At 42.6% G+C, this 17,991-nt stretch overlaps 1 protein-coding gene across 10 annotated transcripts in view; it reads right to left on the minus strand.

The window, feature by feature from the left end:
• The window catches only part of ENTPD3 (ectonucleoside triphosphate diphosphohydrolase 3), a 46,993-nt gene that overhangs the window by 13,769 nt on the left and 15,233 nt on the right, over window positions 1–17,991 (minus strand). For 4 of the 10 annotated variants that reach the window (XM_075083336.1, XM_075083337.1, XM_075083339.1 and 1 more), the window contains 4 exons: window positions 8,693–8,846; window positions 8,151–8,201; window positions 7,909–8,059; window positions 4,806–4,926 (listed from right to left, as the gene is read on the minus strand). The exons of 1 other annotated variant lie outside the window; for it this stretch is intronic. In XM_075083336.1, coding sequence (XP_074939437.1) covers window positions 4,806–4,925 — 120 coding nt within the window. In that variant the 5' untranslated portion in view covers window position 4,926; window positions 7,909–8,059; window positions 8,151–8,201; window positions 8,693–8,846. Of the gene's footprint in view, window positions 1–4,805; window positions 4,927–7,908; window positions 8,060–8,150; window positions 8,202–8,692; window positions 17,039–17,991 lie in introns of those variants that run through there. 5 more of the 10 variants (XR_012658978.1, XM_075083343.1, XM_075083342.1 and 2 more) reach the window with 5 other exon arrangements.

Raw genomic sequence — 17,991 nt, forward strand, 5'->3', positions numbered from 1 at the left:
AATCACATAATAGTTCACAGTGAGAATGATGTAACAAGTCTGGTTCTTTTCTAATTGTCACATAAACCTCTCCCTTTGAGCAGCTTAGGCAGTCCACCTGAGAGTTTGCCACTGAAAACAGGCCATGTCAGAGCGTGAGACAAAAAAGAGGGAGAGAGAATCAATATTACCCCATGTTTATTTATGAAATAAATGAGTAATATTTAAGTGACTCGCCCCAGGTCACTTGGAGTCTGTGGGATTAAAGCACAGGTTTCTTCATCCCATTCCACTGCTCACCAGACTAGCCTTTCCCCCTTTCCCATCTTTTATGGCAGCAGCAAACTGTAGCAACTGGGAAGGCAAACTGCATGAAGGGAAAGAACCTGCCATTTTGCTTATCCTTTTTATGATCCCTGAAAGTATGATTAGCTGCACCCCTCTTCCAAAGTCATCTAATTGGAAGGAATCACAGTGTAGGGTTCATTTCTCTGACGACCTTTTTTCTTTTTAAAAACACAGATGCCCAGGAGCTTGACAATACTGAAAAATGAGAGCCTCCATCTGGCTGCAAAGCAGTAAGAGCCCCCTCAACAGGTCTATAAATTTCATCCCACTGCCTCTCCGGGGAGCCTCAAGTCTGACCGAGAAAGATCACTGCTTCAGGTGGCAAACCATTCAGCTTCTACACCTCATTAGTTCCCAGCTTCCACTGTAATCCTACAGACTCCTGGCCCCCAAGAAACTACCAGCAATACCAGTCTAGTCTGCTTCCTGGGGGACTGTTAGATAATGAAAATTTCATTTATATTTATCTAGATGATACTTACCCTGATTAACTAAAAGGTGAAAGGCTGCATAGACACTATCAAACCACTACACCATCAGGTTCCGTTCCAGTAACTACTTTAGCAAAGACAGTTTGAGCATATTCCCCCTCCTTGAAAGAGAGGTGAGCACTCTGGAGACATATAATGCAGTAATGGTCAATCTGCTCAAGGGCTAATAATTAAATCTTGTCTCAGTCAGCTTCTAGTGCCAACCATAAGATTTTAACTTGGCTACTTTTAAAGCTAACTATCATGCCCAAGAAGAGCTGGAAGATAATGGATGTATTTTTACCTCATCTAACTGTGGGGCTTTTTTGACCTACTTCCATCCTCCCTTGCATTTCCCAGCCTCCTTCCTGAAAGTAACAGATTTCCATCCCAAGCAGTAATGTTACACTTATCTGAACCAATGTGTGACTGACAGTTTTATTTTCTTCCTCCTCCTCGTTCTCCTATTTTTCCTATATGGCCTCTTGCTTCCTTTAAGAGAGATGCTCATTTTTGAAAAGAACTCTTGGGCCCACTTCAGGGTGACTCTTGAAGCTCCTCAGAACTTGTGTGAGTTCACTCTGTGTAAACTGGCCCATGCAGCCTCATGAAGTGGTGATCAGAAGTGTGCCAGGTGTTAGGACTGAGATCGATCTTTAATTAAAAAACCAGAAACGACAGAGGATGTGACATTTTAAGTGGGTGAGAGAATTCTGCATGCCTTGTCTAAGCCTGCTGCCTCAGACAAACTAGTTGAATTAAAATTCCCCAGTGACATTACATTTCTGTCCAAGTTGCAAGTCAGATCACCTTTGTCTGCCCTTTAAGGACAAGCAATGCCTTCCGGTTATGAAATGCACTGCAGGGGCTGAGAGCACAAGCAAACCCTTATACCTGGCTAGCAGCTATTAAAGAACAGACCAACTTTTTCGCCCTCCTTTCCCCTTTACTTCAACTTTCCCACTAAGGATTTCTATCATCTCTACTCCTGCACCAGTGGAGAGAGATAAAGGCCTGGTGATTCCCTAATACCCAAGAACTGCACCATCTACTCAGTGGAGAAGATTAGTCAGACAAGACAGGGAGACAACATTAACCCAGAAAAGCTTCAGAATTCTAGTTTCTAGGAAAATGCTTATTTTGGCGTTTACTGTTGCTCAAGGTACCTCCAACACAGAGGTGACCATGCTGCCTACAGCAGGAAGTAAATGTACCACTTTGCTTCTTGGGTCTGGCAGAATACTATGACTACTGTACATGCTTACCAGAAGCTAAATAAAAAGCACGGTAACAATAAACCAGACTTTGTGTCTCTAAAGGTGCACTCATACATCTCTTTCTTTTTTGGCTGCAGCTGGGCTGACTAAAGACACAACTACCCTCTCCCCTATCAACTGTTTGTCCTTCCCTTGCAAGGGGGTACCCCTTGCTCACACAGCAACCTGTGTGAGCAACAACTACCTGCACTGTTTCAGAGCCAGTTTCCTGCTGTTCACTCAACCAGTGTGGTTGTGGCCCAAACAGTGTACGAATGGCTTTACAAGCACATCCTGAAGAGCAGTAACCCCAACAGGGAAGCAAGAACAAATCCCAGGATTAATCACCTTTTCAGCCTGAATACCATTCCCAAAGGAGGATGTACAGATGCACAAACCCTTAAAGCAGCCACAGTTATGATGGCTTATCTGCCTTCCAATCACTTTGGAAAACTGCCGCAAGAAACTAACAAGCTAAACCAGCTACAGGTAAGATGGAGGCCACAAAAGTGGATCTGTGCTAGAAGCACACTTCAGTTCAGCTACATAGGTTTGAACTACTTTTAATCAACAAACAAGGCAAAACACTTCCTGAGAGCCAAAAGAGACATGCGAAATTTAGGTGTAGAAAACTATAGCACCTGGAAAGGCAAATTAAAGAAACACAATAATGAAGGGAGGGTTTCTTCTCTTTAGGGCTCACAAAACACCAGTACACAAACAGAAACTTTTTTTGTTGGTACAAAGGTTCGTTATGTTCAGAGCTAGCATCATTTACAATTCTGGACTTCTTCACAAACTATGTCACTAAAGATGTCTGTGCTCTCTTCATCATTCTTCTGACTTCACAGTGTATGCCAATGGGTCATGAGTTTTTTCAGTGCCTCAGCCTCATGCACATGCACAGGTCCTTCCTTCACAAATCACTGGCTGAATCTTCAGATAACCCAACCACCACAGGACCAAAACATTTAATTTTGCAACAACACTTCAAAGCATCAGTAGCGTAGCAGATAATTTATCTCTTATGCCACAAAGGAATGAACCTGAACACTCTCAACGTGCATCCTGCGAAAGAGCTATTATGCCACAGATAACACAAACTCTAGTTATCCATCAGTAGCTGTTTTGGTTTCATGGAGAAGAGCCAGAAGAAGAAGAACAAAGCCATTTACAAAGAGTAAGTCTGTTTTCATCATGTTATTGCCATATTCAATTTTAATAAACTGCTAACTTCAGGTCAATACCATTTCCAGGCTCCATCATATCAACTAAATACTGGAGGGTTCACACTGGCATACCAAGGGCCCTCCCTCTGCTCCTGAAGAATTACTTCTTGTGAGTGTTAATCATTCACTGAGGACTACTCAGCATCTCAGGAGTCAAACATAGGATCCTCCATATCAGCTGGGATTTTCTGCATGGGCAGGCTTACAGCCCAAAAAGAAATCCAGAGCCAAGGCACTTAGCAGAGGAACTGCCAGTCTTCCTCTGGAACCAGCCATGAAGCCATTGTGATTCAGGATGCAGACCTCCCCACCTGAACCAGCTCCAAATGGTCCAGGCGAGTCCAACGTTTGCTCAGAGAGTAAGGCAGATAATTTTATCATTCTGAATATAAAACTGAATTAATGACAAACACAAGTGATGTGTAGGCTGTCTTTTAGACAGTAGGTTCAGCCTACACGGCAGTTCAGTCTTGCCTTGCATTAAAATTGGCAGGATGTAAGGCTGCTGCAAGCAGAGATTTGGGACACAACGGAGAGTAAACTTGAGTCACTGTGTCCCCATGCAAGATCCCAGCACACACACCCTGCCACACCACACAAACACATAAAACTGATATCAGAATACAGTTTATCCCATGGTCTGACTCACACAACACCACATGATTCAGACAAAGCCAAAGGTGTTTATAATCCCATGAAGTGTAATGAGACATTAGCCTATCACTTGCAGTATGTGAACTATCCAGTTAAATAAATACACGGAGGGAAAGGTAGAAGAGACTTCAAAGAAGGATCTGACAAGGCTTATAAGCTTGTTGTTATGGTGGGAAAAAACAGATAACTCAAAATGCCAGACTGCACAGCTTCTCTAGAAGGCTCATTTCTACAGCTTCGTCCTCAGCCGTGTACATCTCTCCTTGGAAGAACCTGCACACATACTCCTGTAGCACAAGGCAAAGCCTGAATTCCAGATATTTCTGTTTGTCTTTTCTAGTTTGCTCTGCCCCTCCTCATGAATCTACTTTGCTTCTGTTAATATCTAGCAAGTCCCAGCATGTGGTAGGTCATAAAGTGCATGGTTACGGCCCAAATACTTTTGAAACACAGGAGCAGTTTGCAAAGATTTCAACATAAATTTCCTAGCTGTTCTTGGGGTCAGAATTTTAACTCCAGGTATTTCCCACTTCAATATTATTTTAAAATTACTTCCAATCTCTCACAAAAATAAAAAGCAGTGGCATATTCTTCTCATTTGGCCTTTCAGTCTTGGAGAAGACATTGTGTGACAGGCATCACAGACAGGGAATCAAGGAATGTTTTTCCTGTTTTGCCCCTGGCTCTCTGATCTTGACTAATTCTCTTTTTCTCTCAGCTTCAGTTTTCCCATGACAAAGATGTGATTAAACATTAACTTATGGCTGTAATCTCATTTGGATCATCCCATAAAAATTAGTTTAGAAAGGAACATTATCAAATATCAGTTCAAAACATTGTTCTCCTTCCTTAGGTATTCTAAGACTTACCTTAAGCCCTGGGGAGAGGATCTGTTGCCGATTTATCTGAATCACTGCAATAGCAATTACAATAACTATGTTTAGAAGAAGGAATACTTGGGCAACAACACTTAGGATTCTGGTGAGCATCCTGAAACAACATAAAGGGAAACACTTAAGGAATGTGAAAGGATTCAGCGATTCTGTCTTAAGGCCTGAAGTCCTGAATCAGTTGAGTCTCCTCATAAAAACTCATTTCATCAACTAGATTATGCCACATGAAAATTCTGCGTTCTCCTCAAGAACTGCCTGGTGTTTTGCTACCACTAGCTTTTTATTGTCTAGAAGGGGTCTGTCTACATTGTCATGCTAATGATGCCAGATTTCATCCTCAGGTGCCAGTCTGCTCATTTCCCACAGTGTCTACGTGTAGATGCATGCTCACCATCTCCCATTGCCTTGGGAAATGAGAGCAATGGGCAGGCTGGGGCTAGTGCACACTCAACGATCCCATGTACGCCTACAACATAGACACAACCGTAGCCATGTAGACATGATGCTGGCGGCTGCCAAGTACAGCTGGATGTTTCTGCCAGAGATGCAGGGTCGGTGTCTGTAATAGATACAGGCTGCTTCAGCAAGAAACAAAGGAGGGTTTACGAACATTAAAGTAGGGCTCTTTCTTCTAACTGCTGATATGTTCATGAAGTATGTTTGTGTGCATGTGTGTGTGCATATTAATGCAGAACCTATTATTATCACTTTGCAGTACACATAAAATATAAAATATATGGTTTAACTCTCAGATCTTGCGATGAAAAGTTACTAAATCTAAGTAAATCTAACATAGTTATGTTAGACAAACCCAAAGGTGACAGGAAACATGCACGCTGGCGATAAGGCTGTTTATATTTTCATACCTTCTAGAAAGGTTTCCTAGAATTCAAATGTATTTTTGATTTCCTATGATTTCTGTCCATCCTTTGTTTTTGCAAGTCCCCAGCCAGACAGCTCTTCACCCTAAAAGGTCCTTCAGTACCTCCAAGTAATGACAATCTGCACATCAAAAATTCTTAGGCTCCACAGGGCTTGAGGAGGAAAGAGGTGGCTGGCAGGAGATGGCAAGCTTAGAAGTGTCAGAGGAACACAAAAATGAGAACTTTCCTGCCCTTCTCATTTTCAGAAACCAGTTGTTTTAGCATAGAAATATCAAGTAGCCTGGAGTGATCTATCCTGACTCCCTTCTCCTAATTCCTCCGTATTAACGGTGGAGTATACCAGTGGCTGCCCTGCTGTTTCAGCAATTGCCAGTGCCAATCTGTGCTGAGGACAGGAGCTAGAGGGTGGTCTGCAGTCCACAACCACAGCACGCTGGGTCAGCCCCGTTGTACCTGCAACACACAGTCTTCTCCTTAGCTCCAACCAGAGCCAGAAGGCTGAGGGAGAAGACAGAACAAATGCTTCTTCACAGTACCCATATTCTAAACCCCATGGGTTCTTCAGCCTGTGCACCCATGGGCCAACATCTGTGTTCACATTCAAAAGAGAAGCAAGTTATTTGTTTTGTTCTGGGACTAGCTTCACTCTGAGCTTTGCCCATTGCTGCTTTCCTTCTTTGTCTTGATTTCTGTTGTGAAATCTAACACAGATTGGCTTTTGGAAACTCTTCATTTCAGCCTGACACATCTCACTTCCAGAAAGTCATTTTTTACACTCATTAACCCCATTTTCTAATCCATATGGGCTCCTTGGCAGTTCACTGCCAAGCTACTCTTCCAATATTTTATTTTCTTGGCTTGGTAATAGCTTTACTATCTTAATCATCAGCCAGTTTTAAGAGAAAATTACCAGCCACATTGATGATTTATTTACTGCTGTCCATTGCTTTAGTATCCTGAGGCATTCAAACATCACGTACACAATGCATAAATGATAGAATGAAATCTTATTTTTACTATTAGAAAATATGTTAACACCTAAATGAATTCTCACTGTAACCTGTGACTAACCTGTGTAAACTAGATATTTATGAATAACCATCTGGATAAAACACTTGTCTTTCAGGGGAGAAAAAAAAAAATCTTTTTCTTTAGCTTTCAATTGTACATGGAGTTATCTATAATTGTGAAGTGGCTGAAAGAGAACTATCTGCTTGCAAGCTAATATATACCAGTCACTCCTAGATCAAAGCACTGATGTTCAGCACTGGAAAAAAGAATTCACTATCAAAGAAAAAAACACTCAGGGCTAATGGCTTTCTGAAGAACTAATGCATTACTGAAGAGCAAAGCGATGACCACTATTATACTATCAATACTTAAGAACACCTGTGATGACTGCTGAAATATTTTCTGCTGCATCTGTAAAGGGGAAATTGAAATCTTGGTTTGTTGAATTTCTCATGTGCTTCCCTGGTACTGGGATTTGCCTTCATCAGAGATTTCTTTTTTCAAAAATCTTTTTTGACGGGGAGCATATTAGGAGAGGGAGCATTTCTTAAGACAATCTTGTCCCATTGGGAATCAGGACAATTTAATCAGAGAATAATCTGTAAATTCTGATTTAAGTAACAGTCTCTGTTTCAGAAGGACACCTGACACTCCATGCCCACTTGAACTCATCACACAGTTGACATCTTCGCTATCTGAATTGTCCAAGATGCTGCAAGATTTCACATAACGGGATTGGAAGCACAGGGCTGTATTTACTTTTAGCTACACTCATCTAAGTCTCACACACATACCAGGTGATACAGTCATGCTTGCCCATTCACTGAAATCTGTAGAGATACCAGAGAGGAGTTCATTCACTTCAGTTTAGAGAGAGCTGTAACGTAAGTAACTCTAGCTAGTATTGCACACTTGTTGGCAAAAAGCCAAATAAAAGATGATGTTAATGAAGTATCTGAAAGCAGTTGCATTCCATTATTAAAACATCATCAACCTGAAGCAAGAGTCAGCATACATATGTATTTTCCACACCCAATTAAGTACACTGGGCCACACAGGAGTATATTGGAAGGATCATTTTCGACACCGTACTTCAAGCAAAAAGAATACCTGCCTGCAAAGGAAAATGGACTAAACTTCTTCATGTCACCAACATTTTGAGTTTAACTAGGTTAAATACACACCTGTATGAATGGCAGTGTGCCTCACGGCACAACACCAGCACGGCTGACTCCAGATCAGAAGGTTGTGTTGTTCGAGTCACACTGGGGTCTGGGGAGCGGCGACCCCAAGGCTTCTCCCACTTTAACTGTTGGACTTGATGATCTTAAAGGTCTTTTCCAACAAAAACGATTCTATGATTACATGTTGAAATTCCTTTCCCAAGTTACTTGAAACATGAAACCCACTTATTTTAGCTACTAACCTGTTTGTTCATAGGGTAGATGAGCAAGCACCATAAATATCTTTCTTCACACTATCACCAGAAAGAGATGCAAAAACATTGGCGTTTAGAATCGGTCTACAGGTGAATGTTTTTCAAGTGCTGAAAAAAACCCCAAAACACAAAAGACCCAACCCCACAGCATTTTAAAACCCACAATGAAAACCTGTGAGGAGGTTTCACAGCTTTACTTTGGAGGAGAAATTAAGTAAAAATGAACACATGGACCCAAAATTAGGGGCTGAACCTCAGAGCTTGACCTCAGCTCACCATTGTCCTGGGTGAGAAAGCTTCACACAACAATTGTGATTTGTGAGAAAGCACAAAGTTTCCCCTCCCCCTCCCGCCAAAAACCGCAGACACACAGTGAGACCTCAGCGGGACCTCAGCGGAGACCTCGCCTCAGCGGGGCAGCTGTTGGGCGGGAAAGCACCCCTTAGCCTGGCTCCCGCCCCGGGTGTCCCCTGGCCCCTCGCTGGCCCTTCTCCCGCGCCCCGCCAGCCCTGCGCCGCATCCCAACCTACCTCCCTAAGCCGCAGCTCCCCAGCTCCGTCCTGGACTGAGGAGAAAAGGGAGAAGGGGTGCACCCTCGGAGCAGGGGGGTGGCGGTTGCAAGCGCTTCTTTCCCCGGAGGGGGTTTGTGGAGAGTCACTCCGTGGCTGCTCGCTCTCTGCTCCCCTATTTCCAAATAGATTAAAAAAAAAAATAAACAGGAAAAAAAAAAAAACCCGACCTACTTGCAGGTAAAAAATCCTGGTGCACTGCTGCTGTTGGACAGGCTCCAGCAGGGGGGACAGGTCATCCTGGGACCAACCATTCGCCTACAAAAACTCCCGCAACACGGCGGCCCCCTCCTTTCCCCCTCCACCAGCTGCTCTCCTCTTTCCGGAAACGCAGATCTGGCTTTGCCGGCAGCTGATCCAGCAGGATGTTGCTGGATGTCCCTAAATCATATTCCTCAGTTCCCGCCCAAAGCAAACACAGAAAAAGGGTTTTGCCTAGAGATGACACTGTGGGTGAAAGAATAGTATATCCCTGCCTCTTCTAAATAGAGCAAGTGCTTTCTCAGGAGGGCTTTTCTCAACCCTCAGAAATTAGTAGCCCTCCAGTCTCAGGGCTACCTTTTCATTCAAGGTCAAGCATACTGGCACCACTTGTTCTGCAATTTTGCTGGAGTTTTTGCCAAACCTAGGCTGCTCAGTGGAGCTAGCACTTACCCAGAAACATACGTAAAAGCAACGTCATTGAGATCCTGCTCCCATCACCTGTCCAACCTGTGTGATCAGCTACAGCCAAGGATCATCCTACAGCCTGCAGGATGGGTTTGCCAGAGACATGAGCTCTGGAATCACAGTGAGACACTTCAACCACTTTGCCACCTTTTGCTTAGTGTTCTAGGATTCAGGTTCACATAATGTGAAAAACTAAATGCACCGCTTTAATTCCTTTTCTCATAATGATCTTGATAAATTACAGAATCTGATTTTTGAATGAATAAAGCAGAACAAGAAACCAGCTGCAGCCTTGCAAGCCATATTCCATAGTCCTTCCATAGTCCACTCTTTTTGGGAGTGGAGGCAATTTCCTCTTTTTGATGACAACACATTATTAAAGCTGGTTTAATGATAATCTTGGTGGATCAGTTCAGCTATTTCTAGCATGTGAAGACAAAGCCTCCCATCCCTCCTGATTCTCTGTCTGTTGCATGTAACTCCTTTCTTTTTTTCTATATCATTTCTGTTCCTGTGGTATCTTTGTCTTCTCCCATCCAAGTAGATTTGTTTTAATGCATTTCATTCAACTGACTGTATTGGTCTGCTCTGCTGCAGCAGAATCTCTCTCAGGTGTCCATTTAAAATGACAACTTAGCTGGATTGCTTACCCCACAAAAAAGCATATTCTTTTTGCTACTATCAAACATAAACATTTGAATTAAAAAATAAAACATCGACACCCACTTCAACTAGTCCTACAGCTAACGCCCAGCAGGGACTAAAATTTAATGCTTACCGAGAAAGCAAACTTTACCTTCTGTACCATCTACTCCTATAAAAACAGACATAAGATATTCTTTTTCTTTCTGCACCATTTCCAAGAGCTGGGCTGTTGCACAAGCTGCTTTTCCTGTGACATTTACTGCCATGCTAAAGCCATGGTAGCAGCATAAGTGATACGGGCTATAAAATCCCCCAGCTGCTTCAGGGTCCAGAACACTTGTCCTGAATCAAATGGACTGGAAACAAGGTTCCCTTCCAGGCCTGCCCAGTGGCTGTGGCATGGTAACTGGTTTCATCAGTTCCTCTGCTTCAGTCCTGGGGACCCGTCTTAGATCCACTACATTATCTTCTTTTTTTCCTAAGCCTGCCTCTTTGGCTTTTCTTCAGTTTCCTCCTCAGCCCTATCCTCCCTTTTATAGTTCCCTTCAGCTGATCCCCAATCCCTTCCTCACTTCCAAGGTGTAGATTAAACTTGATGCCATTTTCCCAGCCTTTGCCAAGCCTGCAGCATGCATACCTCTCCTCTCTGTCATTTCCTTTGCTGCGGCACCTTTTTCTTCTCCCCCTTCAAGTATCCTTGTTTGAATGCACTTTGTGTAACTAACTGTATTGATTTGTTTTGCCTGGACAGAATCTGCCCCAGGTGACCATTTAAAAATGACAGATGAGCTGGATTGCTGACAGCCCCAAGGAAAAGTGTATTGCTTTTGCTACCATTGAGCATGAATATGTGGAGGTAAAAGACAATGACTGATATTGGCAGATTCATATATGAATACCAGCTGCTATGTTCAATAACAAATCTCTAGAAACTAAAATATTATGGACATGAAAAAAAGTGTTTGTTACGGACACATTTATGCAACGCATTTATGGTATCACATTTACACAGGATACACAGCAGATACCGCTCCATTTCCCTATAGAGTAACAGAAGCAACATCAGGAGAGGGAATGGATGATTATACATCTCAAGAGACCACAGAACTGCATCTGCTCCTTGTGTAATGTTCAAACAGCATTTGATGCTGGAATATTAAGTGGCCTCAAAATATCCTCTGAAGAGACAGCAATAGGGTGAAATGGACAGAAATGTTAATGTAAAAATGGAAGTAAGAAGACACTGGTGGCTGCAGTAAGATAGGTCTGGTTTCTTGCATGGTACTTTTCCAGCTCACAGAGGCGAGGTCTGTCCACCATTCCTGTGCATTCTTTGCAAGGTTGAGTAAACAGAGGGCTTCTATTTCTCCTAATCTTTCAGTGCTTTTTTCACCATTTGTGTTGATGTCAGCAGATGGGTGTGATGCCCTTTAGCTCGGTTCATCATTTCCATAAATCTTCCTGGACACTTTGTTCTTGGGACTTTTCATCAGTGTTGACAAAGAACCTTTATTCACTAGGTTTCTGCTCCCAAAGACCTCCTATATTTATGTTCACCTCTTTACGTCAGGGTCAACTGAGAGAACTGGCAATGCAGGCAGAGCTGTCTAAAGAATCTGGGACCCTCTGGGCCAGGAGGAGTCAGGACATTTAACTTAAAGTCTCTAGGCCATTTTTGTGAGCAACATTTTATTCCAAGGCAAAAGCACTTTGTCTATTTGTTTCAGACAAACATTCTACATATTATGCATCCAAAGAAGGGCAATGAAACTGGTGAAGGGTCTAGAGCATGAGCCTTATGAGGAGCAGCTGAAGGAACTGGATTTGTTTAGCCTGGAGCAAAGGAGGCTGAAGGTACACCTTATTGCTCTCTACAATTACCTGAAAGAAGGTTGTAGGGTTGGTCTCTTCTCCTAAGTTACTAGTGATAAGACAAGAGGAAATGGCCTCAGGTTGCATCAGGGGAGGTTTAGATTGGATATTAGGAAACACTTCTTCCCCGAAAGGGTTGTCAAGCATTGGACCAGGCTGCCCAGGGAAGTGGTTGAGTCACCATCCCTGGAGGCATTTAAAAGACAAGTAGATGTGGCACATAGGGCCATGGCTTAGTGGTAGACCTGGTAGGTTAATGGTTGGACTCTATGACCACAGGGGTCTTTTCCAACCTAAATGATTCTGTAATTCTATGATTATAGCAGTATAACTTGTTAATTGCCAAATTTAGGAAGATAGCTCCCTAGGTTTTCAAGCAAGAAAGTCACAAACCACATCTGAAATCTACATTTTGAAGAATGCCAGATGTGATTCTCCTCAGAGATCAAGAATGCAGCTTTTTGTTTCTTTTACGCAGCTGCAAAACCCATTTTTAATAATCTTTAAAAGTATCCACTGCCCTATAGTTTTCTGTCATCACTGACAAAAAAGAACCATAGAGAAAATTCACAGCTATGGCATGAGAAATTCAGTTTGTCCCTCTCTGTTTTGAATAATGGCTGGATATAGATATTGCCTTTTCTCTTTAGGAGTTTCACTGATGGCTTCTCTGAAACACCTTAGACAGCTACTTGTTGGTTTATGGTTTTATTCCTTTACTGCAGCACTAAAGCTAATGACATGTCTTAGATTCAGTTTCTGAATCTTCTGTCTCATAAATATGATTCAGTGGTAATAACAGTTTTCTGATCCACATCTTCTTCTTGCGAGGTCTTGAAACAAATAAGGATTCTGAAGCTGACCCAAAATACTTTCTAGTCTATTTATTTCTCTTCCTGAGACTTAAAGCTTTCTACCTTGCATCTCTTCTCCAAAGAATCAAGAGCTGCTTTAATCAATTAAAAACCCTCAGGGATAGCCTTGGTCACATGGTTATGAGCCAGGACAAGTTGTAGGCATGGGCAAATTAAGCACGTAATTAGGGCAGCAGATTGCTGGAACAGCAGAAAAAGAGAGCCCTTTGTCTATTTTGCCATGCCCGAGTTCTAGAAAGTCAAACTAGCTGCTGCAGCAGGAGAGGGTGTGCGCCAGCCACACTATGCTGCTGGAAGGAGAGGAGCTCTCCAGGAGTAACAGTGACTGCTCCCATCCCTCTTGCTCCCTGCCCCCAAGCTGCAAGCCAAGTTCACAGAGCTTTACAGCAAAATCATTCAACTTTTTTTCTAGCTATTCCTGCAAACATATGTCATGTCCTGACGTACATAATCCATTGTCATAAAACTGACCACAGGAATCTGATAAAGAAATACCATACTCTTACAAGAAACCCACTGTTGTACTCAAAGAAATGCACCATCTCCAGTGAATGGGGATGAATTTCAGAAACTATTCCTTGGGACTTAATCGTTGAAAAATTGCTGTGAGAAAAACTGCACAACATGGAATATTTCTGTGAAGCTGACAGCTCTAAATGAATAATGTTTCACTTTTCATTGTTCAGAAGTAATTGCTGACAAATTACTAGTTCAGGAGAAGAGATTTATCCCCTGTGTTTTCAAAAAAGTATGAAGTAGTTCTTTTAGCAACATTTCTGTCACCTTTTTGTGTTCTTCCAGGAATGGACCAAATTGGCTGAGTAACTCTAAAATTCCTAGATATAATCCTTTCCATTGCAATTCCATGCAATGTTATCCACAAGATCTGTGGATGAAAAAAGTTCTATTACAACTCTTTCCAAGTCCACCTGCCGCATTGTTATTCACCCTTGCTTTGCTTCACTAACTCTGCGTCATTGTTACAAGTTCTTTTTGTCGCTTTCTATGCCCTAACATTAAAATGCAATTGTTTGGGACTGTTCATAGGCTCAGAAATGCAGTTGTAGCCATTAAAGTCAGTTGTACAGAACAAGAAGCCTCTTCTGGGCTGGGAGAAAACAATCAGCACATGAAGGCGTAGAATGATTCCTTCAATAGTGATCATAACAACCATTTCTAATTTGCAGACTCACCCTTATGTAGTTCCTGCTTGAAAACAGTCTGCCCTAAATAGCTTGCTTGTTCACCAGCTGAATAAATACAGATTTACTAAAATCACAGTTTTGATCCTAACAGATTGAAAACCTTTTTCTTATTCAGTATGGGGGAAGAGAAGTTCTTACTAACTGGAGTGCAAAACTGGGTCTGGTGGAGAGCATGAAGTGCACGTTGGTTGGGATGTTCCTACAATCTTCACTGTGTTTCATTATCTTCATTCACCTTTGCAGTCACAAGTACTGCACCGTCTGTCCAGTTCAAAATAGTAATGGTAAATAATCCACCTGATGTGAAAAATGCATCCAGTTTTGGTATATCTGTGATTTTTCCTCTTTTTTTCATTCCTTTTGTCTCCATTTTGGCACCCTGAACATTTACGACCTGCATAAGAGCATATCTCACACGCCATTTCAGCATTAGCTGATGAGTTTATGAACCCTCTGGCTTCAGCCAGGCAGGTTTGTGCCTTCAGTCAGCCCTGGGTGTAAGTATGAGTGCCAAAGACAATATCTAAGTGACAGAGATCCTGCTTGCAGCTGGAGTCTGTTATTTCACACTTAAGCAATAGGCTCTGTCAACCATAGGATTAGTTGTACGTGCGCAGTAAAGCCAGACACATTAAAGGGAGCTGATGTATGGTCTAGCCAAGAGTGCTGTCTCTCTCAAACACAAACACTGCAGTTACTTGCTTGGCCACGTCAGCAGTATGAGCACAAAATAAGAAGAGTGCTAATTTTGTATGAACACTTTGAAAGCTGGTGCCAGTCTGCCTAGGTATTTGTTTCTTCCTCTCTCTCCCCAAGTCAGGCCTAACGGTATCCTGTCCTGCCTTTCATCCTCCAAAGCCAAATCCACCTTTCAGCCTCTCAGCCTGATAGTCATCCTGCTGCTTCTTACTCGTCTTGCTTTGCTCCTCGCTCAGTCTTCTTCAGCTCTTCCCAATGGTCATGCTGTTCTGGTGAGACAATTTTCCTCCTCAAATGACTCACACATGTAAGGCCTCTCTCAGAAAAGTTTCCACCTACCAGTGGTGGCAGATTCCTTTAAATATATTCAGAACAAAAAGATCCTCTCCTTAAAAAAGCATATGTGTGCCAATCTACTGTGGACATACGAAGAGATACAAATGGTACATGTTACACAGCAGCATGGTGAGAATAAATATTTTTTGTTTTATCCTGAGTAAGTATGAAGATAGGAGTGCCCTTGCAGCTGTGACAGTCTAAGGACATGGGGAGGACAAGTCTGTAGATGGAGGCAGTATCTCATACTAGATCTTGTATAAAGATGGGATAGTTGGAAAAAGTAGACAAGCTTTGAGGCCTCCAGACCTCCTTCTGGCCTGAAATAGCAGCAGCAGACTTCAAAGCCAGAAACAAGTATAGAACAATTGCTTGGATTTTAAGCAGATAGGTACCTGGTAGACTCTTTCTGAAAGCAAAGATAATTCTTTGGAGTAAAGCAGACATTAGTAGGGGGAAGATAGATGGCACAATGCTTATTTCCTGGGGAAATAAGAGATATGAGAATATGGAGTATCAAGGAGAGGCGGAAGGAAAAAAAAATGTACCATGAACCTAACTTTTCTACTGAATGCCTGATTTAAAAAGTTTTTCAATGACTGCTTAGTACCAGGTGACCCAAAGCTAAAGGTCCTTAGAGTCATTATTTCACTATAGTCACGGGAGCCATGGTTGGTGGTGGCAGCACTGGATAATGGACCAGGATTCAATGCACTGGGCCTAAACCCTAGTCAGCTACTCTGTGACAACAGACAGGGCACTGTCCTCCCATCTCCCCCCAGTCATGGTCTGTCCCGTGAGCTCTCTGAGGAAGGGATTATCTCTGAAGTGGAAGAGGCATGGTGCCAAGAACAGTGGAGCCCTCATTTGGCCAGGGTACAGGGCAGAAATCTGACAAAAGAGATTAATCATCACAAGCCTGAAACAGGGCTCCATTAATCTGCATCTGCTCATAGTCCAGTTGACTTTGATTAAGATCCAGGAGCACAAAAGCCGACCTCCCTGGGTCGCTTCACATCAGTGCAAACAATTATCACTCACATAAAAACAAATCACTTCTCTATCGTTTCAAAGCTATTTGATTTGCCAACAACAAATAATCTTCATCTTGTACCATATATATACAGCTTTTTACATAAGCCTGTACATGCAAAGTTTTAAACATGAGAGGCTCCCAGATGGGCATTTTCACTTCGACATCTATCCTGAGCAAGGTTAATTGTATTTCGGGAATATGCCTGCACATACTTTAATACTGTATTTTTTCAGTTTGCTGCTCTTTCTTCACCTCAATAATTCAAACCTGCTTTGCCAAGACTAATTGAAAAGAACTAACAGGCATACTGGATCAGACATAAGGTGGACGTGCCTTGTCTCTAAACATCGGTAGGAGCAGATGTCTATGAGAAGGCTGTTGGGACTGGGCTACCACACACGGGTAATTCCTCTGAAATACCCTCTCAGATGCTGCCATCTCTGGCTTTAGAGACTTCTTGAGCCAGATGTCATATCCGCTGTAACAGCCCCTGATGGACCTCTCTGCCCCTGAATGTATTTGATGGCTTTCTGAGCACACACATGTGCAGCAGGCAAATCCACAAGGCGCCCGCCTGTTTCTTAGAAGTTGAACAGCAGCTCGAATGCCAGGAGCGGTCTGGTTTAATCAGCTTGGCTCTCTCAGTAAGTTCCAGACTTGCACAGAGAAACCTTGTCCAAAAATGACTTTTTTTAATTCTCTGAGACACGCTTAATTCTTTTATAAACTGGTGTATATTTATCCAGTGTTATAACTCTTGGGGGTGTTTTAGGGTATATTTACACTTGTCTAATGCTTATGATTAGCTTATTAGTTTTAGTATAATGATGAAAAATGAAAACATGAAATGCTCTAATGTTACTGCTTCAAATTCCTAAGTCTGCATGCGTGAGCCCAAATAGGACTAGAAAAGCCTGGGTAGTAATAATAGTAATAATAACAATTATTAAATTTGCAGGCACCCAGCCTTTCATCCTGTTTTGCACCAGTAGGTGCAGGTCCATTATGATAACAGTAAAAAAGGCACACGGGCTCTGTAAGGTATTATTTTAAATGTTATTTATTATAGCTAACTCTATACGGAGAAAATGGTATAGGTAATCTTATGACCCGCTAGCTGGTGGGAACCGCAGGTGGCATAGCATCAAATGGCCTCCAACTCATGCACAGCATGTTGGGCAGACACCTTCCATAGAGGAGATATTCCCCCATTTCGATCACTGGAGCTACTATAGGATTTTCTTACAAGGAACAAAACCCTATTCAACATTTCCACTGCCAAACAGAAAGGACGTTGACATGAGACCTTAATGCTGCAGACCTAGATAACAGCATGGACATGCAGGAGGCCTAATCACCCATGCCAAGAGGGAGCTGCCTGCAGGCTCCTCCACTACAATAAACTGCAAAGTTTATCCTGCAGCCAAGGGATCTGTGCAGCACAATACAGGCCTGAAGGCCAGGCTGTGCATGCAGCAAAGCGTAGCACCAGATAGGCTGGGCAAGTGGGGACACCCAGCACACTGACTGTCAACACTTGCCTTGGACCAATCTGTGACCCACAGGCTACCTCCCGCAGGTCCCTCTGGCTACTCCTGCATGTTTCTAGCAGACCTTTAATCCGCGCTAGGTATAACTTTGCAAGGCTTCTGGACAGTCAAACACATGAGAAAGCTATGTGAATTAGGGGCTTTCAGGGTCAGAATTTAACAACCAACAAGAGTTGAAGACCAGCCTATACATTGAGAAACATAAAATTCACTTTTGTGTCAATTTATATACATTTGCATGACTCTGCACGGACTTCTAGAACAACCCTGACCTTATGAAGAAATTGCATCCATTCCTGCACAAAGTCATAAGAAAAATCCAGCAGGAGAAGTAACGGTTAGTGCCACCTCATCCTAATTGCAAACCAGAAAC

Source organism: Phalacrocorax aristotelis, chromosome 2 (genome assembly GCF_949628215.1).
Source record: "Phalacrocorax aristotelis chromosome 2, bGulAri2.1, whole genome shotgun sequence".
In the NCBI taxonomy this organism is placed as follows: Eukaryota; Metazoa; Chordata; class Aves; order Suliformes; family Phalacrocoracidae; genus Phalacrocorax; species Phalacrocorax aristotelis.